The sequence below is a fragment of the Nicotiana attenuata genome, unplaced genomic scaffold, assembly GCF_001879085.1.
Source record: "Nicotiana attenuata strain UT unplaced genomic scaffold, NIATTr2, whole genome shotgun sequence".
NCBI classification, from domain to species: Eukaryota; Viridiplantae; Streptophyta; class Magnoliopsida; order Solanales; family Solanaceae; genus Nicotiana; species Nicotiana attenuata.
In genome coordinates, this window is record NW_017672262.1 from 132,293 (window position 1) to 157,784 (window position 25,492).

Sequence of the window (25,492 nt, forward strand, 5' to 3'; positions counted from 1 at the left end):
CCCTCTGTCCAAAGAAGAATAGTGAGATATTGAGTATGAGCGAAAATCTATTTGATTTTTGATATAGATTTGAGTTTCATTCCTTAAATTTCTTACAAACAATGTTGACATATTATGAAACTTAAGCGAAAGTACTACTCCCTCCGTTTCAGTTGATGTGAACCTATTTCCTTTTTGGTCCGTTCCAAGAAGAATGGTCCCTTTTTAAATTTGGAAACAATTTAGCTTAAACTTTCAATTCTACCCTTAATGAGAAACTTTTATAACCAATACTTGGGTCCCTTTTTGACATGTTTAGGATTACAAATTTCAAAAGTCTTTTATTTTTTCTTAAATTGCGTGCCCAATCAAACAGGTTTACACGGAGGGAGTATGATATTTACTTTTTTATAAGTAAAAATATGGGAAACGTTTGAACAAAGTTGTAGTTAAAGATTGTTTGATTCCTCGATAATAATCGATTATTCTCTTTCCTCAATTACTTATAGTTAATAGGAGCTGGATTGCACATTGTTCATTGATTTGGCTAAAGAGTTCTAAAAACATAGTGAACTTTAAGTCCAATAAAAGAACACGAGGGGTGTATGTATAAATTTTACAAACCTCATGGGTCCAAGTAATATTACACGCTTTTATAAAAATCTCAGCTTTCTTTTCTTTAATGCCAAAGTATTTCTGCTGCTTATAATCTGCTAAAACCTTGGGAGCTTGAGACTTCCTTCTCCCTAAGCCCAGAGCTTTTCTGGTGCACCCAATCTACCAAACTCTAGTTCAAAGTAGTGTACTGATTTTTCTTTACTTTGATTAATAGCATACTATAAAAGCAGAACTAGTAGTAGCAGACTCTTTTAAGACTCAAGAAAGTGAGGTAAGCTCAACTTTCCACCCTTCCCTCTGGATAAAAAAATTCATTTCAAAGTTTATTTGGTTTGTCAGGACTGTTTTCTTCTTTTTTTACTCTCTCTCTCTCTTTTTTTTTTTTTACCCTAAGATGGAATTTTGGGCTCAGTTTTTTGTGAATTCTTGATTTTTCATGGAAGGTAGTTTTAAAACCTTGGTGTATGGAAATTTTGTGGTCATATAGGTTGGTCATGTCTGTTCGAAGTGGAGGGTGGGGGAGGGAAGGTGACGACGTGTGGTTGGGGGGGGGGGGGATAGGAAGGTAGGGACGGGTGTAGGTTTCTTTGTAGTGCTATTATGTGAATTGCTTATGCGACTCTGTGAGAATTGGTGGCAATGACCAAAAAGGTTACTGGCAAAACGGTGAATTGCTTTTCTGGTTCATCTTGATTTTAATTCCTCAACTAGTTAAATTGAAATTTGCAGGACAACTCTGAGTTGCAAAAATTGCGTTCTCACTGTTGCCAGCTGGTTGACAGAAAGCAAGGAGAAAGAGATGCTCCAGAATTTTCCAGCTGTGACATATACTCCATGGCAGCCATCTCAAAATGATTCCTACTTCAAGTCTTTGCTATGTCAGAATTTCTTATCTTTTTAAGTTGTAGCTTGAAAGAATATCTGATGCAAATGTTTTTTTCTCTGTCATTAACCACCACTTAGTGAGTGGAGGAAATATCTTTTGTTGGTTACTTTCATGTGCAACCCATATGATGCATACACTAGTAAATATGGAAGTCCTCAGTCTTTAATATGCTCTAGGAGATTACGAATTCTTGTTAACTCATCGGTTCCCAGAAAAAAAAAATTAGTGAAATTTATGAAAGTTCTGTATATCTTAGTATAAGGACCTTTTGTGGAGAATATTTCATGTGGCTTCCATTTTCAGGTGCTTGTCCCAGCGTGGTTGTATATAAGAAGTCACTACAATGGCCTTATTTGCCTACTCTAAAGGTGCCTTTTCCCTCTGTTCTAGATTATGTTGTTTTGCTCAAATGATTTTTCATTTTTTTGCTTTCATATTTTTTTTCGAGCTATAATTATATGAAGCAAGTAGTATCATAGCATATGTATAAGTACTCAGCACTATGCTTTCATGATTATGTTGTGCAACTTTTACTCTTTCTTAGTTGGGTGTTGTCCAAGTATAGTGGACAGTATAGTCAGATTTCCGCTTCAGTAATTAGTGCCCTACAGTACTGTGTCCAGGGGAAACTCATTCGTCTCTTGATCTTCTCATGTGCCTTCTGAAGAATAAAGGATGATATATTTCAAGAAGAGAAGTTGAGTCCAAAGTTCATGCAGATTGTGCATTCATGCATAGTGGAATTGGGAATTATTTGTGATGTTTGTCCCAAGAAAGCATGATTGTAGCCAAATTCTCTTAGTTATCACGCAACATAAGAACAACTTATTTATCTTGTCATGATCAATAAAGTGTTCTACCTTCTATCATGAGTAATTATATCATGCTACGGTGCTGTCGCGTGAATACCATAAATCCAATCTAATGTACCTTTTTGATGAAGAATCCAATCTAATGTACCTGTAGAGAAGGAAAAGGAAAACCAACAAGAAAGTAGAAAATCTGTGTCAGAGGTTATATAGAAGGAAACCTGTCTGTTAATTGAATAATAACTTGCTTTCCGTTAGACACTTTTTAAGGTGGAGAGATATTTTAGTGAATAGAGGCTTGGATTGAAAGAGCTCTTGGTGAGCTACTTTTTGTAAGGAAAGCAATGCAATGGAGGTTGAAAGCACAAGTTTGTGATTGGTGTCACTTGTCAGCATGAAATTTTCAGATTCGGACTGAAGGTCGCTACAGTTTTACAATTTTCCAAAAGAGAAACATGAATGAGTTTCTTTTTGAGTACAGGCACCCAAGCTAATGATTTTTTTCTCAACTGTCAAATGTTCTTCTTATAGGCTCTGTATATCTGTGCCAAAAATCGAGAGATGTACATGTGCGAGATACTTTATACTTACTTATTTTTGAGAAAAAAGCTTCATTATGTGTTTTTCAAAAAGTAAAGTGTGACTGTGGTGTTGTATGTAGCATAACTGCGCTCTGATTAAACTTAGTAATAATTTCGTGTTTTGAGATTTTGGCCTTATGTATTCTCCTTATGTTTGATGTGAAGGCTAAAGTATTTTGTTTCTGGCTGCAGTTTGATCGTAGAGATCATGCTACTGGTCCAAGAAGACAAGTAACCATTTCTTGTACTGATAGGAGGCATCCCCAAGGTCGAAACTCTAAGAAACGTGAAGCTGTGCAGCAGAATGTGGATCTTCCCCCAGTCCTGCCCAAGAAAAAGAAGAAGCCGTATCCCATGCCTCTGAAGAAAATTCAGCAGGCTGCTAGGGCTGATAAGAAGCTGGCAGAAATGGGAATAGAAAAGAAGCTTGAACCCCCTAAAAATGGATTGCTTGTACCTGACCTAATTCCGGTGGCTTATGAAGTATTAGATGCTTGGAAACTTTTGATTAAAGGACTTTCACAGCTTCTCCACTATGTTCCTGTCCATGCTTGTAGGTAACTTTAAAAAATGATAGTTATTGATTTCTGAACACTGTTCAATTGTAAAGTTAATGAGCAGCATTTCATTTCTCTATCAACTAACCTTCTTAGTTTTTTCCTGCAGTGAATGCTCACAAATCCATGTTGCTCAAAGTGGTAACGACATTCAGGATTGCCTTGGCCCGACCAACAGTAGTCGCAGAAGCTTCCACTCATGGGTGAAGGGTTCAATTAATGATGTGCTAATTCCTATCGAGTCATACCATATGTATGATCCTTTTGGCACACGCATTAAGCATGAGACACGGTTCAACTATGACAGAATTCCGGCAGTTGTAGAACTTTGCATCCAAGCTGGCGTGGATCTGCCGGGATATCCTTCACGGAGAAGGACTAAACCCATCAGAATGATGGGAAAGAAAGTGATCGACATAGGTGGATTAGTTGAGGAGCCTAGACCCTCTGTAGACTCGAGTTCGGTAATTATAGACCTTGACACCCATCGATCTTTTGAACGGTTTGCTCCACCATTGGAGTCAGAGGTGCCACGTATTGCCCAGGAGACAATTGATGCATATGAGAAAGTGAAATGGGGGGTGACTAGGTTGATGAAGAAGTACACTGTCAAAGCTTGTGGATACTGTTCAGAGGTCCATGTGGGGCCGTGTGGTCACAATGCTAAGCTCTGTGGCGAATTTAAACACCAATGGAGGGATGGAAAACATGGCTGGCAAGATGCAACAGTGGATGAGGTATTTCCCCCAAATTATGTGTGGCATGTTCGAGATCCAAAAGGAATCCCTTTGAGGAGTTCACTAAAGAGGTTCTATGGGAAGGCTCCAGCTGTGGTTGAAGTTTGTATGCAGGCTGGTGCTCAAATACCTCACAAGTATAAGCCTATGATGAGGCTAGACATTGTGCTCCCCGAGAGTGAAGAGAGTCGCCTAGCCGTGTAAGATTCCTAACTGTTATACAGACCCTAATGTATGCACTGCTTGCTATATTAAGATGTATCTGGACCAAAATAGAGCAGTCACGATATTGCTGGATCGGTTGCAGTATGTGTTTTGCCTTTGTTAAGTGAGGATCATGGCACCCATTTCAACTTGGAATATCAATGTCCACATGATATGATTCAAAATGGTTCAAATTTGGTAGGGCAATGCTTTTCTTTTCTAGTTAACAAGTTTTGCAGAAGGAAATTGGTTATACTAAGAAATTAGAGTACAGTGGTGCAAGTTACCAAGCATAGCTGCAAATCACATTGACAGTCAACTTGAGGTTCAACTGTTAGTAAGTACATTTATGAGATAGCTGTAACTAGTGATCTGTATTTATGCCTTGAGGTTAGCTTGTTACAGTGTAAAATTTCTGAATTCATCAAATCAGGTCTTAATCTTTCTACATTATTTGAACTTCAGAGTTCATAAAATCAATATACAAATATATTTTTGCAATAGCAGCCTATTTTGCGATTGAGTATGGCATTTCGCTATTGAAAACTGCAAGAGTGGGCAAAGATGGAAAAATTGAATGAAATAGGTTCTCTTCTCCAACAATAATCAGAAATGTGTACATTTCTTTCCTTTCTGTTGGGCACTAGCATCTCAAATTCTTTCCTCTATACAATACAGTGTGTAAAAGCCTCTCGATGGGACAGGATTTCCACAAAAGCAGGATCAGTTCATTTGTACTGCAAAATAAGCTAAGCTATAATTTAACTGCTACACTGTCAAGAGGCTTCCAAGAAACTGTCGAAGAGGTAAAGCGATCCATTCCAAGCATCCATCCAGCCCGGAGGTGGGTATGGTACAGAAAAAGAATTGCTGCCAAGGTAGTCCTCAGGCAGCAGGAGCATATTCCTGGATGACTGCTGCCAATTTATCTCGATCCTCCCCGGTTTTCGTTCTTATCAAGAATGTCCGTGCGACCACAGCATCATCATTATCACCATCACCCTAAGGACAAGCAACCAGTTAATGCAGTTGGAAATAGAACTAAGTTCTTCAAGTTTTAGCATTATTGTTTTAAGTAAATTGGGAAAAAAACTTGAAGAATGGTATTTACAATGAGTGCTGAACTGCCAACTGTCTAAGCTTTCAAGAACCACAGTAGTTAAACTTCCACTTACAGGGAGTTGTTCAAATTGGCGAGCATTTTCTAAGAATGAGATGGATTCGTGGTTTAGAAATTTTACCGAGGTATGAAATATTGCAACAATGGAGTTCTTCTGCATGTTTGTTTTAATGCCTGGATATAACAATGCATTAAGCAAAATCTTTCCAACCTGCAACAAGTATAAAATACGCCAAAAGAAAAGTTAGGTGTAATCTTCTTTTTCGATAAGCAGAAAGGTTAAGGTGTGATCTAGTTCTCCTGTCTGAAGAGCAAGATTAAAATACTCCTTTCCCAAAAAGTGCAATAGCAAGCAGTTAATTATCCAGCATTATCCCCCCCAGACACGGGAAAAATACTTTTTTAACTCAGGGCCTGTTCAGACACTAGGGTAAAGAAAGGGAGGCAAATGTAGGAGAAATAAGAATCTTGTTTCTTTTATTTGGCTATTTGCTTTGTGGCAAGTCAGAGAGAAGTGAAAATTGTCTTCTTGACCAATTCAATACGGCCCTTAAGAGTAAATGACATCCCAATTTTCCACTGTTTATGTTACCTCTAGTATTATTCTTTTTCGTTCTTTTTTATAACAGAGGTGCCCGTGGTGACATGTGAGCCTCGACTATTCCACTAGATACCTGCTATCTCCCGTCCCGGTAGTCGCCCACTAAGGCTGTGGCAAATGTTATCTTAGTTATTAGTACTAAATTAAATAAACCCTGAAGAGAGGGGAAAGCTAAAAGTTAAACTGAACATACTGCTACTGCGATTCCCATTTCACAGTTCTGCCTTTATAGTTCAACTGACAAATATATGCGTCCCTTCCTACTCAAAGATACAAAGAAAAAAAGCAGAATAAACTAATAGAGAATAGAAGGATATTATTTCCTTGTTGGGACTAGGGTTTATTTCATTTTACTTTACTTTGGGTGGGTACGGGGGTGCACTGGAAGCGACAAATGGTAGGAACTTACATCATTTCGTATCACAATAGTTGGTTTGGATTCCCGGGTACCTTTGCTAACACCTTCTTTACACTTAATAGAAAGCTGACCAGTGCCCCTGTCTTTCCATGCATCTTTATCAGCTGGATCAGTTGACTGAGCAAATGGAATTAGGAAAAAAGAGAGAGGAAGAGATGTCATAAATAGAGCAGATAACAGATCACACAAGACAACTCAAATTCAACATATTAGTTAAAAAAACTCAAACTCAACATAATTTTAATACAAATAAAAATAAGTCAATAGCTTGAATTTGAATCTCGAAAAGAATCTTCATGGCCAAACTTATAGAATGATCCACTAGAAGCATGAAACTATAGTGCCTTAATGACAAGAGGCTGATTTCAATGAATAAAGTAAAAAAGTTAAACGACAACGAAAAAATGGTGATAATAAGATGAGAATCTGATCCAAAAAATGTTATATCAGATCACAGCAAGAGAATGTAGCAATCTGTATAAGAATTTTCTGTAGCATAAGAATGTCCTTTTATACAAAACTTAAAGCAATCTAATGCAAGAAAAAATGCAGTCATACATGCGAAACACAAAAGAATACAACTAATTGGACATGACTCTTGTGACTCGCTCAGTGTGCTTCACCTGCTGAAGCTACCCTTGCACATACCATAGAGCAATGTAACTATTATTATAGAGAATGTTGGGAAGGCTAAAGAATATCAGCTATTACATGTCTCACACACGATTTGACCACTACAGTCCTACAGTTCAGTTCATTGGTCACTTGTTGTCAACATGAGACATGCATAAGTTACTCCTCAAACAAAAATTGACGAGACAAACCGCAGTTTAAATAAAAACCAAAAGTGTTACTCCCTCCAATTCAATTTATGTGAACCTATTTGACTGGGCACGGAGTTCAAGAAAGAAAGGAAGACTTGTGGAATTTGTGGTTTTAAATCGACCATAACATTTGTGTGGCTGTAAAAGGTTTTTATTAAGGATAGATAGGAAATTGAAGTTAAATTTTTTTCAAATTTTGAAAGGGGTCATTTTTTTGGAACGGACTAAAAATGAAATAGGTTCACATAAACTGGAATGGGATGAAAAAAAGATAGTACATCACAAGACAAAATATAGCTGAAAGTTTAAAGACCTGAAAAATGGGTAGTAACCATCCAGTAATATTATTACAACACCAAAAAGAACTACACATGATATATTTCTCTCTGAACAGGAGTAAGCACTTGATATGTTACCTTCACATAAAGTTTACATTTGACTTCGTGGACTAAAGTGACTCCCTGTTCTTCACTCTTCTTCACAGATGGGCTGCTTGGCTGCTCCACTTCATCTTCTGCATAAACTCCACCAGTTAGGGAGCAAACAAAAAACAAAAAATTTCACAATCTTCTGAGGCCGATAATGAAAGAAGAAGAAGAAAAAATAGTCCCCAGAAAACTCTTCAAGATAAAATCGATTGATTATGTTTCTTCAACTTCATTAGTCTATACAAAAACTATACAGGGTCAGTCGCGTCCAGACTGTGTATACGAAGGTATTCATTTTTCTTCCTGTTGCACTTCTTTTGCAAAAGGGAAAACAATACCCTGTCCATTTTAAAAGGTTAACACTAGGTATGACTTGGCTTAGTTAGTCTCTGATTGACCTGTTTTCAGCTTTAGAAATACTGAAATATCAGCGCTGGCCCAATATTATTCTCCCATTCATTCTGTAAATCAGTCATTAACCAGTAGTTGCTAGAAATCTGTTACATCAAGATGACCTTTCAGTGACAAAATTCTCAAACTTAATTGAATGGGAGCAAAAAAGAACAGATAGTAGTCTCAACTCCAAAGCTCGTGTTCTAAAATTCCAAAAGACAATAAGACAATGTTATTTCCCTTCTACTGTCTAAGGCTGCTCCAATAGGAGCAACAAGAACATAATGGGCCATCCTTAATTAGAGACGGGGAGAATCAAGTAATACAAAGAAACTCTTCAAGCAGTGCTACTAGTCAACATTATGTTATATTCTCAAAGCATTAGGCACTTAACCTCCACCAACCATATGGCCACATGACTCTGTGTCATAACCCAAAGGAAATGACTAATAAATCATCAACAGTCTTGCATGTGATATGAAAATAAGGTGAATCTGAAACTCTCATATGATGAAAGATAAGAAAAACCAGGACTAATCTACTTGATTCCCCCCCCCCCCCCCCAACCCACCATCACAATATGTCAAACGGGAAAACAGACAATTATCTAGAGGACTTAATAATCAAAATAAAATAATGAACACATAATGAGTATCAAGCAACACAATAGATAAAGTGATAACATATAATTTGACCTAGAAAAATCAACTGAAACATGAAATCTCCAAACCTTACCAGCATCTTGGACATCGTTTGCAGCATCATTTTTCACAGGTACCGAATTTTGGGTTTGTACCGAAGATTGAAGTCCTAAAAAGGATTAGCAAGTTCAGCAGTGAAATTGAAGTACTACAGTCATATATACATTATGATAAATCCATTTCATGTGATTAAAAGCTATTTTGACAACAGAGAAAGGTTATATGAGCATGAAAAGACTGAGTGGAAAAACAATATCATAATATATCGCAAATAATTATTTAATCATAAAAGTAGTTGATGCGGCAGTCACTTCTGCTTTCCCCAATTATATGTTCCACCACACAATATGATTACCTTTGGTCAAGCATAATAATATAGTTTTTGTGTTCTCATAACTCGAAAGGTTACACCATTTGGTAAATCGAAAATAAATTGGTCCATCCCAATCCTTCTTAACAGCCGCATTAGGTTATAATGCATCAGGTGCAAGCTCGATCTCTTACTTCACTCTTCAGAAAAAAATATGATATTAAAAATAGCCCATTCCGAGATGTAATGATGATTAACAGATTCTAAATGACTGGTCCATTTATCATAGAGCTACTGCGGGAAACAGACAACAGAGAAGTGTCACAACTGAGTATTAAATTAAAAATTCCATAAGAAATGACACCAGTTCAGATTTTTCTTGAATTAACTTGAGCTACAAAACAGCAATGAGCTAATTTGCTCGAAGAACAAGCTAAATACTAGAAGGTGCGAGAGGTTAGCCTCAGTGGGTATCAGCCTATCAGGAGGACTACCTACTAGCCTAAGAAGTCTTGGGGAGAGGTGATTGCGCAGCTGGAGCTGACTGAGGACATAGCCCTAGATAGGAGGGTGTGGAGGTCGAAGATTAGGGTAGAAGGCTAGTAGGTAGTCGAGCGTTTCTCTTTGTCTCACTCAGTTCGCTAGCATTAGCGTTAGTATGATATCCTTTTATTCATAGATTGATATTACTACCTAGAGTTTAGCGGCTTTCTTGGCTTCAGTCTTATTTTATCTTGTTGTTATTCCTACTTGTTGCCATAACTTTTTTCATCCATTCTCCAGCAGAGGGTCTATCGGAAACAACCTCCTTCCAAGGGTAAGGCTGCGTACATCTTACCCTTCCCAGACCCCACTTGTGGGAAATTACTGAGCTTGTTGTTGTTGTTGTACATTGTTATAAAATAAAGATACCAAAACCATTTCTTTTAGAAAGGTAACAAAATAAAGATACCAGAACTATTCATCAGAAGAAAAAAAAAGAGAAAAAAGAAGCAACATAAAGCATCCAGGATAAAGAAGACTTACCAAATGAAAAGGGAGATTTGTTGTTAAAGAGACCTCCTGAGCTCCATGATGTACCAAAACTTGAAGATGAATTAGCCAGACCACCGAAACTTGGAGATGAATTAGCCACAGCCCCAAAACCTGGAGATGAATTAGCCACAGGAACAACAGGTTTGAGAAAAGATAATCTACCATCATTCTCCTTAGTTTCTGACTCTAGGGTCTTCGAAGCAGCTTGGGATCCCAGTGCAGATTTATTTTCTCCATTGGAAGAATTAGCTTTTAGCCAATTCACAATGTCACTAAACTTATCCTGCAATTGAATGGCCACAATTGAAAAACCACCAGCATACGAGGAAACATCTATCAAGCCCTATGCACGCTCAATTCGACATGAAATCTTTTACTCAACTAGCAACATTCTAGGTGTTATTTTAAAATTTAAAAAAAAATGTTTGGTATTCAAGTAGATGATATGCTTTTCCAACAAAATCTTGCTGAAATATGTTGGCTTACCCTATCATCAATGAATTAGCAGATATAATTGTATCAATATGGGGAAATAGAATAAGCAACACATCCCCAACCAAAGCAATTTATAAAAGTATCTTTGGAGAGTGTGTGTGTGTGTGGAGAAACATTCATACAAACTATCTGGGAAAAAAAATTGGAGAGTGGAAATCTGAGAGATGCCGAAGATACCTTGATAGTTGAAGAATGGTTTAAGTAGTCTTGAACTCCATCTTCCCAAAGTTCATCAGGGTGGTTCTGTAACTGTGTTTGGACCCAACTGCTCACAAAAAACAGTAGTATCCACTAGTTAAATACAGATCTATGTCTGCGACAGCTTTTTATCCTCCAATGAGACAAGCGACTTGAATGGAGATAAACAAGAAAGAAAACAAAACTTTCTCATAAAGGAGAAGAACCAGTGAGTTAACAAACATCAAGGAAAACATAGCTTGACATGCTGCTACGGTGCTACCATATTTTAACGGAATGAGTAAGACTCTAGGGAGAGAAAGCATTTTTTTTTTATGAAGTAAGAGAATTTCATTAAAAGCATCAAGAAGATGCATAGCAAAAGAGAGTACAAGTAAATAAAGTGTGTCCGCTCATAAACAACAACAAAAATAAACCTATGTTAAACTAAGGAGCAGACACAGTCCAAAAAATGATCACAACTAGATACATATGCCTGATTAAGCCAAGTAAAAATGTTCAATAAACATTTAGCTTTAAGAGCATGGTTTGGAGTTGATATCCCATCAAAACATCTGCTATTCCTTTCAGTCCATATACACCGAAAAATAGAAGCGGGGATCAAGAGCCAAGTTTTTTTGATGGATTTGCCAACTCTCCAAGAGCACCAGCTTTCGTAGGCCTCTTTAATACTATTAGGCATGACCCAGGCTAGTCCAAAAATTGAGAAAAACATACTCCACAAATCTGCTGCAACTGCACAATGGAGAAAAAGATGCCTCACACTCTCTGCCTTAATCTGACACATGTAGCACCTATTCACTATGTAGATGTTCCTTCGACTTAGATTATCTTGAGTGAGACATGCTTCATATAAGGTTATCCAAGTGAAGCCAATTACTTTAGGTGGAAGTTTAGTTCTCCAGATGAGTTTCCATGGCCAGTTGTCAATCAACTCCTTGTTCGAGCACAAATGTGCATAACCTTTCTTGACAGTGAATATCCCATCATGTTGAACATCCCATAATAGTTTGTCTCTCTCCTGAGGTTTGATAGTGACACCCGCTAGCTTAGATTGAAGCTCCAGATAGTCATTTAGCTCCCAGTCCTGTAAGTTTCTCCTTGTTTGTAGGTCCCATGAGTTGTTGTGCCATATTTGACCCACAGTGGAGTTTTGATTGCTAACTATGAGATATAAATTTGGGTAGTCTTCTTTCTGAGTCTGGTTCCCTAACCACTTATCCTTCCAGAATGATACACGTGCTCCATTCCCTAGCTTTATTGAACAGTTGGCTGGAATTCATCCCATAGGCTTGAGATATGCTTCCAGGGACCAGTGCCATGTGGTAACCTGCTCTGTTTGGTGCACTATTGACTCTGCACCCCATACTTTGCCATGATCACATCTTTTCACATCCCAGTATTCTCAATGTTATACCTCCAATGCCACTTCATTAGCATGCTCTTGTTGTGCAATGCTAGGTCTTTTATGCCCAATCCTCCATGCTCCTTTGGCAGAAATACTCTTGGCCATTTCACCAGATGAAATTTGTTGTTTTGACTATTAAGTTTCTTCTAATTTTGTCTAGCCCTTTCTGCACCCTGGCTGGTATAGGAAATAGGGACATGAAGTATGTTGGTATGCTGTCCAGGACACTGTTAATGAGTGTTATTCTGCCCCCTAGTGAAAGATACTGCATTTGCCAAGTTTCAAACCTTTTTTCAAATTTCTCTACTATCCCATTCCAGATATCTGGTTACTTGACTTTGGCTCCAAGTGGTAGACCCAAATATGTTGTGGAAAAGATCCCACATTGCAACCCATTAGCTCTGCTAGCTCCTCCATATTTGGGACTGTGTTTACAGGGTAAATAGTGCTCTTCAATCTGTTCATGTGGAGGCCGGATATAGCTTCAAAAATCATGAGTGTGATGTTAAGATAGAGCACTTGCGACCTATCAGCTCCACAGAAAATAAGCGTGTCATCTGCACACAAGAGATGAGAGACACTAATTGAGCTCCCAACTAAACTTTCCACCTTGAAACCCTCCAACCAGTGTATTTGGTTTGCTTTGTCAAGCATTTTGCTAAGGCCTTCCATTGCCAAAATGAACAAAAAGGGTGAGAGGGGATCCCCTTGTCTCAATCCTTTCTGTGAGGAGAAGAACCCAACTGGACCTCCATTGACAAGAACTGAATACTTCACAGTTGTTACACAAAACTTGATCCACCTGATCCAACCTGCACCAAACCCCATCTTCCTAAGTATATTGAATAGGTAATACCAGTTTAGCTGGTCAAAGGCCTTTTCAATATCAAGTTTGAAAAGGAGACCTGGCTGCCCTGATTTCTGTCTCCAGTCTAGTACCTCATTAGCAATTAGTGCAGCATCATTGATTTGTCTTGTTTTGATGAATGCATTTTGATGTCCTGAGACAAGCTTCCCAATCACTCTTTTCAGTCTTTCTGCTAGGATTTTGGAGGCAATCTTGTATACACTTCCAATTAAGCTGATAGGTCTATAGCCCTTGAGTTCTATTGCACCTTTCTTTTTGGGAATCAGTGCAATAAAAGAGGCGTTGCATGACCTACCAGTGCTCCCATTATATCTTCTTTAATTATCTCCCATGATTTCTGATAAAATACCATGGTGTAACTATCTGGACCTGGAGTTTTGTCTGGAGCACACTCTTTAATGACTGCTATAACCTCCTCTTCTGTAAATGCTCTCTAGCCACACTTTTTCTTCCCCTGTGATTGTTGCAACATCATCAAACCTTGTTGTAGGTCTCCAATTCTCATTTTCCGTGTAGAGTTGCTGATAGAAACTAAGAATTTCACCCTTGATGAGATCTTTGTCTTATGTAATTTCATCCCCTACTTTCAGTCTGTCAATTCCATTTGATCTTCTGTTGGAATTAGCCATTTTCTGAAAAAACTTTGTGTTCCTGTCGCCTTCTTTGAGCCACAGGCATCTTGATTTTTGCCTCCATGATACTTCTTCTGCTTTGGCCATTTGCTCCACTTCCATTTTTAGGCTTATGAACTTCTCTTTCTCTTCCTGAGTTTGTGCTCTACCTTCAGTGTTCTGTTGCAATGTGAGAAGGTCTTCTAGTGCTTTCCTTTTCTTAAGCCCTATCAATCCCAATTCCTCCTTATTCCAGATGGTAAGATTTTTTTTGAGTAGCTTGAGTTTTTGAGTAAGAATAAAGTCGGGATTGCCATTGACTGCATAGCTCTGCCACCATGCCTTGACTTTATCCATGAAGCTCTCCATCCCCAACCACATGTTCTCAAATTTAAAGTAAGAAGGGTTAGTGTTCCGGTCACCACATTCTAGCATGAGTGGAATGTGATCAGAGATGACATTAGGGAGAGCATTCTGATTGATTTTGCTAAGGAATCATTCCATTCATTTGAGATAAAAAATCTATCTATTCTAGATGCTTGAATGGTATCCTCCCCTCTAGTCCATGTGTAAAAAGCCCCCTGTAAAGGGAGATCCACCAAGCAAAGATCCTGTATTACATTTGAAAATTTTCGCATGGCCCTGGATCTTCTCACACAATTTAGTCTCTCATTTTTGAATCTGCATACATTAAAATCACCCCCTATCACCCATTGATCAGGCCAAATCCCTCTTATAGCTCCAAGTTCATTCCACAACTCTTCCCTTTCAATGTTAGTGTGCGGCCATAGACCCCTGTAAAGCACCAACTGAAGACCTCATTTAGACTTTCCAACATACAAGGGATAGAGTAAGTCCCCTGCTGTATTTGAGAGCAATTCCATTGTCTTCTATCCCACATGATGATGATCCCACCCCTAGTACACTGGCTTTGAGTTCAGCCCAATCGACCCATCTGTTGCCCCAAATCTGCCTATCTAAGAATCTGTTCCACTCTTCTAATTTAGTTTCTTGAAGACAGAGAACATCTGGTTTCCACTCACTGATTAATGATTTAAGAGTGTCCCTCTTCCCGTTGTTATTCAACCCCCTTATGTTCCATGTCAAAATCTTAACTTTCATCCAGAAAATGATTGGTATTTCCTACCCTTGTTCTTCTTCTCACCCCATCATAATTCACCGAGCAGATCAATCTCTTGGCTTCAGTTTCTCCCTTCGTCTTCTTTGCTAGGGAGAAAGCATTACTTCAATTAGATCCGTTTTCCCCAATCCATTATGTGAAAGCATTCTTTTCCTTTTTGTTTTATTTATTTATTTAAACTTTTGGTATTGCTTTCTTCTTTCTTTGTTTTTTTTTTGGGTGGGGGGAAGGAGGGGTAAGTTGCAGGAAGAATGTACAGAGATAGAATAACCATAGAGGGCATGACAAAATTACTTCTTGAGAAGCAAAGTAGTTGAAACAGAAAGATGAGAGACCTTGCAAACTGAGTATTGAGAGCTCTCGCATGCTGTCTAGATGACTCAGCCCTTTGCATATCTAACTGCGGAGTCTTCATTGTTTGTGGCAGGGATTGTTCAGCCTTTTGTGAATCAAAAATTGATCCCGCCATTATTCTTTTGCCCTGAAACTGCTTTGAAACCAGAAAACAAGAGATATAAAAAAGGGTCAGCCCAACTATCCAAAAAAGCTTCTCTTAAGATTACACAACCAAGACGCCCCCAATTTGCTAATTTCTAAAGATGCAAAGTTCAACATCATATCCCTTGATGCATTGCAATAATTTAAACAATTTCTTTTGGAAGCAAAATCAAAACTTTATTTATTCTCCAATCCAAACAAATGGTAACAACTCTAAAAAAATCAAATCAACTACCGCTCAATCCCAAATGATCTGTATTACCGCTGGGTTCACTCAATCAGTTACAGTAGTAAATAATTTGTATTTCAAGTAAATGAAGTGTCTGGAAACCATGACGGCTAGGGTTCACATCCGAGCGGAGCCAAAAAAGATTAAAAGTGATTTATTCCCATATGCCCAGGCATTGGTCGGCAAAATTACCTAGTACCTAGTGGAAGAGTCGAGGTGCGCAAGCTGACCATGACACCACTGTCATATAAAAAACAAAATCTACATAAAACTCAAACCTTTAGAAAATACAAAAAATGCTAGCTTTACACAAATTTAACACACTTTCCTCCTTTAAACAGTTGAAAGCTGAGAATTGAGAACAACATGGAAGCTCTAATCAATGAATAAACTACGGTATCCGTTCCAAATTAGTTACTTTCGGCTATATGATTATTCCTATACACCTTCCACTTTGTTCACGGCCAGTTCATTCCATTACTAAATAATTCATCATTTAACTAAATCAACAACTCTAATATCTAAAAAATTCAAGCACTAAGAATATCAACCCAAAAAAAAGCTCCTTTAAATACTTGAAAACTAAGAATTTAGCATTAGTATAACAGAGAACAAACTCACTGAGTCGGTAGTGAACGAGTTGGAATCGGACGCCGCAAATCGTTTAGTTCCTCTCATGATTGACAAAATCAAACACAAATTCGATTTCTGAATTCACAGAGAATTTAGCTTTTGGCAATGTTTTCAATATTTTTAAAAATTAGGGTTTTTCTTTTTCGAATGAACAGGGGTGTAAGAGGGAAATGGATATTTGGGCCGTGAAATTGGGTTTTGGGGCACTAATGTTATTCAATTTGGATCGTTAGATTGGATTTATTAGGGCTAACGGACGTGATACCGCCGTTGGGGCCCGGCCCTATAACGTTTTTAAGTGTAGCTGTTTGGTAATCATTTAACGGGCACTAAAAACTGCTGTAATTTTCACGTGGGACATGTGGCATTGTCTTTTTAGCAGTCTAATTTCACATACCCTTCATTCCCCAGCCAAACACCAAAGATATTGGTGGGACCCAGTACTTGAAATTAAAAATAATAATTCAAAAAGATGAGAGTTTACACAAAAGGCCTTTTATAAGAAGTATGGGTCCATGGTTCGGTTTGGATCGATTTTTTCCTAAAAAACAATCAAACCAAGTAAGTCGGTTATTTTTTGATTAAAATCAAAACCAAATTAAATTTGATCGATTTTTAAAATTCAAAATAAAAACCAAACCAAACCTAAAAAGTATTAGTTTTTTTATTGGTTCGGTTTGATTTTCGGTTTAGTTCTGTTTTTCGGGCTCTTATGAACACCTCTAATAAGAAGCCCAATAAGCAACACCAAGGACAAATGAGTTATAGCCTGCGAAGCTTCTAATATTATCTTATTTTAAAAAATGCTAAGTAAATTTGGTAAGAAATAGTTTGTGTTTAGTTAATTAATTTAAAAAGTACTTTTGAGCAACAATTAGTGTTGGCTAAACTTTTAAAAAGTGTTTTCGTTGTCTATAAAGTGCTTTTAAAAAAAATACTTTTAGAAAGAAACTATCTTTTCTGCTTTTTAAAATCTACTTCTGCTTCTATTCAAAAGTATGTTTTTTTTCTTTTAAAAATTTAGACAAACACCTAAACTTTGGAAAAAAAAATTTGGCTAAATTTTTTTTTTTTAATCTAAAACAAGCTTGGCCAAACAAACTATTAAAGTGCGGTCACATGCTTAATTAGAAATGAGCTAGGCTTTTGGTCAAATTGTTGAAAGGTACCACTTTTTTCTTAGTACTATGTGCTGTAGATAAAATAAAAGCACAAGTTCGTACTAAATGATGAAATTAGGCTTGTTTTATTTATCGCATGTTTTGTGGGACCTTTATTAAGTCGATTCATAATAGAAGAAGGTTCCAGCTGATAAAATATTATTTGACTACAAGTAACTAAAAAATATATTAAAAGTATATATGGAGTAGCTTACACAGCTTGTGGACTGTATTATATGGTGACAGATTATTAATGAAACCATAAAACAGATAATAAGAAAATAAAGTTACTGGAGATATCTTTGGGAAGAAATTAGAAACTTAAAAACAAATAATAAGCAGACATTGGTTTCCTGCTGATATTTATGTCAATTTTTTTGCACTAAAAATCAAATCTACTCTTTCAATGTAAGGAACAAAATAACACCAGTCTACATCAACCAAAGAAATGGGGATCAAGAGAAGGAATATACTATATTCCATTCTATATATAGACAAACATAGAGCTTTTGTTATATTCCTATGTTTTTATGACAAAAATAAAGTCCAAATATTTCTAAAGAAAGCAGAGAGGTTCATGAAGACAAAAAGGATAGAGGACAAAAGAAATGGATAGCAGCAACTACCAATAAACTTACTTCAGCTAAGAATTATTACATTTGAGGATTTTTTTACATTTGAAGCTCAGACTAATGGCCTCTTCTCTTCTTCTGGACTATTTTGTGATGATAAGTTTGCTTCTTTGTGATGATTTCGTCTAGTTGTGTTGTCGGATTTCACTGTGTGTGAGGGAGGTTTACTGTCAGGCAATAGCCGCGAAACAATTCCCATTGACATTAACAGCAATCCGGAGCAATGTTGTTCGGTCAGTGGCTTAGTAAAGATCAAGTATGACAACAACAATGTCACTGCCTTTCTTGCTGTGGTTACCTGTACGCGAAATGATCATAGAACGTTAACTCTAGCATCAGAGAAAAGAATAACAATAAGGCTGCAGATTTAGAGGATTAGAAAATCAGAAGATTTACCATAGCAGTAGTGGCAGCCCCAAAAATAGCAATGAGTGATAGAACTGAAATTTGACCAATGAACGTGGCCATTGCTTCGAATATAAGCACACCGTAAACATATGGATGCTACAAGTTACACAACAAATGTTAGTCTAATATAAACTTTGTAGCAGCCAGACGAGAAAAATTTCAACGAGTTCACTCAGAGTAAGACTATTATCCATATAAAGGTTTGAGTGCTGTGTTATTTCTGAAACCGATTCACATAGTTCTACATATTTCATCATTCATTTACAATTTGTTAAATACAATAGAATGAATGTAATAACAAAAGCTCAGTGGAAAGCAGGCATGCTTGGATAACGGCTGCTCATTCTGTTTCACATTATGTTGCTCTGACTGCACAAATCTATCAAGCATGAACAGAGATCACAAAAATAAATAAATCGTGTATTGATTTAAGAAATCGTAATGACTAGACTATGAAGAATGGGCGAAACATTCATTCTTTTTAAGCAAATCTGTTGAGGAATGCCAAAAGAGCGAGATGTTTCTCCAGATCAAACCATTCGAAATGAATGTAGTTTCGTCAATTCCTTATTCTCCATATGACCATATCTCAGGACAAAATGAAACAAGTGAACAAGGTATAATCCAAAGAATCAGCAAGGGATTTTCTTTTTTAACCTCATAACAGGATTTCCATGCAGCAAAGAGTTCTCCAGTTAGTATCATGGGCACAAGTAGAAAAGGTGCGCCGACAACTGTTGAACAGTATAGCATCTCCATCTGATAAAAGAGTCAATACGACAATCAAATTGTTAAATACATGCAATAGGTGATTTAATCAGTGATGCAGAAACCATAAACATGAAACAAATAGTAAGCACCTGAGAAGTGTCAGGATTCACGGTGAAAATTGCTTCTTGATAATTACCCAGAAAAGAGTCCATCACCAAAGCACCAGTTATCATAACAACACCAATGATACTGAAGTTTGGTGAAGTATTTGCATCAGCTAATGTGAAGAGTATTAGTCCCCCAACTAAAAGCACGGCCGATACATATTCTTGAACCGAGTATTTTCTCCTCCAACCAGGCATAAAGGCACCCATTACCATTACCGGTAGTACCTATGCTCCAAAAATGAATATAGCCGGAATTACACCAATGTAAAGTACTAAGACATTATAAGATTCCTACACAAAAAGATAGTACCATTCATTGATATTAGCAATATATTTGTAATGAAAACGTATAACTATACCTTAGTGGATTTGAACATGATTTGTGCCGGATAGTTTAAATAAGCCAAGGAGCCCTTTGTTAATCCATGAGAACCCATGAGTACAGCAGAAAGTTTCACATAAGTTTTCCAAGGGTTCACCATTTGCTTGGTGGTGAAACCCTGCAAACGTATGAGAAATAGATATACAAAACCTTGTACAAAGGTAAAATACCATCCATAGCTGAAACCAAGATTGAGAAAAAAAATTGTCAGTGAGGAATTTTATTTCAATATCATAGTGATGATCAAGGTAGAGAAAACAATCAGAATTGAAGGAAGACATTAGTCTACCTGAATCCCAGTCGATTATATACATACTCCTGCAAATTGCAATTAAGAAAATTGAAGCAGTTATTTTGCATTGCAACACTGATTATGACCAAAAACTGAAAGGGCAGCACGGTGCAAAAAGCATCCTGCGTTCACGCAAGGGTCCGGGAAAGGGCCGTACCTAAGGGGGCGTGAAGTAGGCAGCGCTAAATATCAAACTTGAAAAAATGAAAAAGAACTAAAAGCACCATTCCAACATACCAAGACAATAGCATGAATAAATGAGACCTATTATTGTAAACCATGTTTTTTTCTATGTTTTGCAAGCAAAGGTGGAAATGAATTAAACAAAAAGTGTCACATCAGTCAAATTAAACAAGTCTTACACCTAGAGTCAGATCGTGAAGTTTAAGTCTATGTGTGCAAAAAACCACCATTACACACACTATACAAAAACAACTACGCCTCAATTCCAAACTAGTTCCGGTTTATTAAATTCATTCAATTTAGACCCGTTTCATGCTAGTATCCAATAATTTGGATTTCTCTAACACTTGAATCTCTAACATTTCATACTGACATAGTGACATACAAATCACTAGATACACTTAAAGACTCCAAGCAACACTGAACTTAAACTAAGCATTAACTCCAACTTACTGGCATTGCCCATATGGATTTTTTTCTATTATTGTGTCCTACTTTTATCACTTAATTAACCACGTTTGGGTGAAATGTATTCTCACTTTAACTTTTACCTGTTATATTGTTAAAATTCTTTGGTTAGGTGTAAACATCGGGTGCACAGTATAGGGCCTTTGCTAAGGTGGTCCCGAGAACAGGAAAGCAGCAAATTTGGGACAAAATTCAAGCTCAATGGAACAGTAATCCAATAATGAAAACACATATATAGAAATATATAGTGAAAAAAAGATATATGTATGCAAAATCACAGAATAATGATAGAAACAGGGGAGAAAAAAGCATGAAACGGACCTCGCACAAGCCATTGACGAGATAACCAAAGAAAAACCCAGAAGAGCAAATGAGGAATTGTTGCCATTTGGGTCTATCAGTTAGTGAAATTCCAAACAAAAACCTCGCTTGATCATCATTCTTCATCTCCTTTCTCTTCCCTCAAACCCCTCAAAACTCTAACAAACAAAATAACTGAAAAGAAAATTGAATTGAAAAATCAATAGCCCAATAGTTGCATGGTTTCACTTTGACTGAATTCCAATTAGAAAACAAACAAAAAAAGGCAGAGCAACAGAAACAAAAGAGTGAAAAGATTCAGTTTACTTAGCAACAGAAGAAAAGAATAAGAATTTGGCTTAGACTTGATATACAATTTACCTCTATATTTTTCTCTTTCCTTTTTTGGGTTTAAAGAGTTGGCTTAATTCTGGTAACTGAGGCCATAAAAGCAGGAGGAAATATGGGAAGAAAGGGGATTGAAACAAAGTTTACGTGACTATATCTATGAGCTCTTTCAAGCGTTACTAGATTTTCGTGGGGTTAATAATTTTGTAGGTATTAAATGAATTATTTATTACCATATTATCGTATTTACTCCTATAAATAGTTTTGAACAGTCAAATAATTTTCTTTTTTTTACTACCTCTACTATTTTAACTATATAAAAGTTGAAATTTTAAAGTGGAGCGAGTAACGGTAAAGTTATCTTCTCGTGACCTATAGGTTACGAGTTGGAACTGTGGAAGCAGTCATTAATGCTTGCATTATGGTACATTACAATTCGTGGGATGCGAACTTTCCCCGGACTCTGTGAAAATGCAGAGGCGGATCTGAAATTTCTTAAACATGGGTGCACCATTAAAAATGTAGGAAAAAAGGTATTACGTAAGAATCAATCGTTTGTTCGTCTGAGTAAATAATTCAATATTCAACCAAGTGCACCATTCAATCTTTTTGGAGCATGGGTGCCAACAAATATTATTAGACAAATTCTAGAAAATATGTATATAAAATACCTAGTTTGACAGTGAGATCATGAGTTCACGTACCCCGTGATTGAGGCTATAATCCACCCCTGTGTGTATGCAGGACGCCTCGTGAAAAAATTAAGTTTTTTATTGATATAAACTTCCTCTGATCCACAATAAGTGACCAATTTGCCTTGCGCATACCCATTAAGGAAATATTAAATTCTAGACAAAAATAGTTAGTGTGACTAAACTACCCTTAATTAAATGTTGCAGCATAGTTATAGTAGCACTTACTTCTCTTCTCAAATGTGAGGAGTAAGGACTTTTTAGGAATACGTATATAAGGGTAATTTTGGAAAAACAAATTGAATTTTTCTTGATTATATAAATGAACATTTATTTTGCACCAAAATAAAAAGACAAATTCGTCACTTATTGTAGATCGGAAGGAGTATAAAGTTTATCTAGTTTCCACAAGAATAACTACAATAATTATTAAGTCTTACTAATTGAGATCAACCATATTAATCCTCGTTGTCGATATCCTTTATTTAGACTAGTTTTACGCTTGTTGACTTTCAATTCGTCACAACTTGATCTCTTCTGTTATGAGAGTTAACAGAGACAATATTATTGTTAATTAAGTTCCTAATTACCTAAAGGTTTTTTTTCTAAAATAAATTAAAATTTCAGTGTCTGAATTAACATTAAAATTAATTTTACAGTAGTTTTTTGAATTTAGACATTTTATGGGGAGAGAGGGAGTAGCAGTAAAGGAAAATTTGGCAAACTGAATTTTCTGCTGGTCAATACGTGAGGCTATTCCTTGGTTGGGGTTTTACTTATTAGTCAGTTACAAAATTAACTTTTGTTTTTCTTTTTCAATTTCCCTATGTATTGAACTTTTAAACACAAATTTAATAAACCAGTTATATGAGCAGTAAAAATAACTCCAATTGGTAATTTGAGCAAGTAATTTGGGTACGTCCTCCAACTGAATTCAGTGATTTCTAGACCATTGCTAAACTTTTTGAAGTACAAAAACTATGTAATTTCTTACTTTATGATCCGAGATCCGACCAACTAACTGAAAATTTACTTGGCTATTAAACTATAATGGAATAATAAATTTAGGTATATTATGTTTATTAGGCTTGTAACACTAAATATTTGGCCATAGTTTTGGTGGAAAAAAGGCGTTGCACTTAACACAAATTAAAGGGAATTTTTTTTTATATCTCGTAGTAGGTCATCTTCAAATGAATCTGAATTAGTCGGATTGACATATTTCTGCGTATCAAATGTAAAAAGAAAAAAAAAATACAAGTTTACGTATTCTAGAACATGGCATGAATTTAGGTTCCTCACTTTATCACTTGCTAACCAAAGGCAGATGCAATATATTGGAATTAGGTTCATTTGAATTCAGTATTTTTGATGCAGACTACAAATTTATATATATAAATTATTAAATAGTAGATATAAACTCGATTACTTTAAAAAAATACAACTGGTTCAATGCTAAGTATCTTAAATATTAAATCCATAAAGCTTAAATTCCGGATCTGACTTTGTTGATAACTCTAATTTTCATATCAGTTATAATATTATATTATTTACTCAACAACAGCATACCCAGTATAATCCCTCTAGCGGGAAAATTATATTACTTACTCATAATGTCTGAAGTCATTTTCTGTCACGGTGGTTGTCTTATTACTTGGAACTTGTTCATTTTATCAGCAGAATTTGTATGTCTCTTTCATGGGGTTTAGGGAGCAATGTGCGTAAGTTCAGGGGCATTATTTCATTCAAATTTTGGCATTTTTTCCATGTATGTTGTGTCATGTCTCTGTAGCGGTCACATTCACATTCCAGTAATGCCAAACAAATGTTGTGCAATTCTAGTCCTATTACATGCAACTCTAATCATTCTATACGATATATTGGAGTTAATTTTGTCTATGGTCATTGAACTTTTGTGTTTGTTACCCAAAAGTTATTTTTTTTTATTTCGTAAAAATCATTCAACTTTGTGTTCATTACACAAAAGTCACTTTTCTTTCTTTTGTTACACAAAAATTATTTTACTTTGCTCTAGTTATCACAAAAGTCACATTTTTACTTGAAAAGTCTATTATGCCTTTGATATTATATAAACCTTCATATTTATGTAATACCTTCTATATTATATACCATATAATATATTTTTAACTATGTATTTTATTTATAAATAAAATAACTTAATATTATTTTATTTATTATGTTTATAATATATTCGTATATTAAATTTTTTCTTAACGTTAATTTTTAAAATATATTAGTAGCGTTATTAAATTTTTCAGTAACTTTAATATATATTAGTAGAGAAATAAATCGGCAAGTACATTTCTGTGAGAAAATTTGCAGGTAAACAAATAAGAAAATGAGAAAGAAATCATATGTTAATCTGAAGGAAAATCCCTAGGTACTACATGCGAATTTAGCTGGGATATTTTCTTGGGGATTTACCCGGGCAATTCGTTATTTGGGAAATTATCTTACTAGAAATTCGAAATAAACTGTCCAAAAAAATTATCAAAGTTGGTCGATAATGGCCAATAACCGTCCAAAACGCGACCATTAACGTGTGATCGGTATTTTGAAGGTCAGAATGGCATACCGACCAAAGTTGATAGGTAATTACAGATCAACTTTGGTCGGTCAATTAAATTCAAAAAAAAAAAAAAGAATTGCTAAAAAGTTGTTTTATAACGCTACTAATATATCTTGAAAATTAATGTTAAGAAAAAATTAAATATACGAATATATTTAAAAATAATAAATAAAATACATAGATAAAAATATATTATATAGTATATAATATAAAAGGTATTACATAAATATGAAGGTTTATATAGTATCAAGGGTATAATAGACTTTTCAAGTAAAAATGTGACTTTTGTGATAACTATAGCAAAGTAAAATGATTTTTGTGTAACAAAAGAAAGAAAAGTGACTTTTGTCTAATGAACACAAAGTTGAATGATTTTTACGTAACAAAAAAAAAAAGTGACTTTTGATTAACAAAAGACAAAAGTTTAATGACCATGGATAAAATTATCTCATTTATGTATTGAAACTAGGAGCTAAATGGCAATAATTAAATTAAATTTTTTAATATAGACTTCCGATAAGAGTAATTTTGTCCTGAAAAATTAGTTTTTTTGCCTCTAGGAAGAGTTACATTTTTTAAATTCTTACCACAATACAATAAGGGTCTGTTTGAAAAGCCACCAGGTAATTGGAATTTGTTTAATTACTAGGATAGTAATTATACAACCTAGTAATTACACAGTTATGTAATTACGACGACCTGTTTGTTTGTCATAGTGTAATTACTGTGTAATTACAAGTTTACTGTTTGGTTGCACAAGTGTTATTACACAGTTAGACTAAATTTTAAATTAAGTAATTATCAAAACTTGAAAGTTAATTTAATAAATATATGCCTATAAATTTTTATAAGTATAAATGATATTATATTTTGTATT

General features: G+C 35.7%; 3 protein-coding genes across 4 annotated transcripts; 1 reads left to right on the top strand and 2 right to left on the bottom strand.

Annotated features, from left to right (window-relative positions):
- Positions 1 to 334: 334 nt before the first annotated feature.
- LOC109212507 (APO protein 1, chloroplastic-like) lies at positions 335 to 4,872 on the top strand. The gene is made up of 5 exons (XM_019376154.1): positions 335 to 868; positions 1,327 to 1,475; positions 1,787 to 1,851; positions 3,066 to 3,430; positions 3,540 to 4,872. Exons 2-5 carry the CDS (start codon positions 1,397 to 1,399, stop codon positions 4,369 to 4,371), a joined length of 1,341 nt encoding a protein of 446 aa, XP_019231699.1. The 5' UTR covers positions 335 to 868; positions 1,327 to 1,396; the 3' UTR covers positions 4,372 to 4,872.
- A 66-nt stretch (positions 4,873 to 4,938) lies between these two features.
- Positions 4,939 to 16,485, bottom strand: LOC109212508. 2 transcript variants are annotated; one of them, XM_019376156.1, is made up of 9 exons: positions 16,271 to 16,485; positions 15,258 to 15,409; positions 10,874 to 10,961; positions 10,193 to 10,484; positions 8,891 to 8,965; positions 7,751 to 7,848; positions 6,502 to 6,627; positions 5,613 to 5,702; positions 4,939 to 5,373 (listed from the first exon to the last, which is right to left on the bottom strand). In XM_019376156.1, exons 1-9 carry the CDS (start codon positions 16,325 to 16,327, stop codon positions 5,257 to 5,259), a joined length of 1,095 nt encoding a protein of 364 aa, XP_019231701.1. In that variant the 5' UTR covers positions 16,328 to 16,485; the 3' UTR covers positions 4,939 to 5,256. The 2 variants fall into 2 exon arrangements, with proteins under 2 accessions (XP_019231701.1, XP_019231700.1); XM_019376155.1 differs by having other exon boundaries at positions 15,258 to 15,412.
- Positions 16,486 to 17,897: 1,412 nt separating this feature from the next.
- On the bottom strand, positions 17,898 to 21,489 carry LOC109212518 (UDP-galactose/UDP-glucose transporter 2-like). The gene is made up of 8 exons (XM_019376169.1): positions 21,367 to 21,489; positions 21,007 to 21,180; positions 20,032 to 20,060; positions 19,720 to 19,921; positions 19,343 to 19,585; positions 19,140 to 19,241; positions 18,471 to 18,578; positions 17,898 to 18,372 (listed from the first exon to the last, which is right to left on the bottom strand). The coding sequence occupies exons 2-8, from the start codon at positions 21,130 to 21,132 to the stop codon at positions 18,127 to 18,129; spliced, it is 1,056 nt and encodes a 351-aa protein (XP_019231714.1). The 5' UTR covers positions 21,133 to 21,180; positions 21,367 to 21,489; the 3' UTR covers positions 17,898 to 18,126.
- Between the last annotated feature and the right edge of the window lie 4,003 nt (positions 21,490 to 25,492).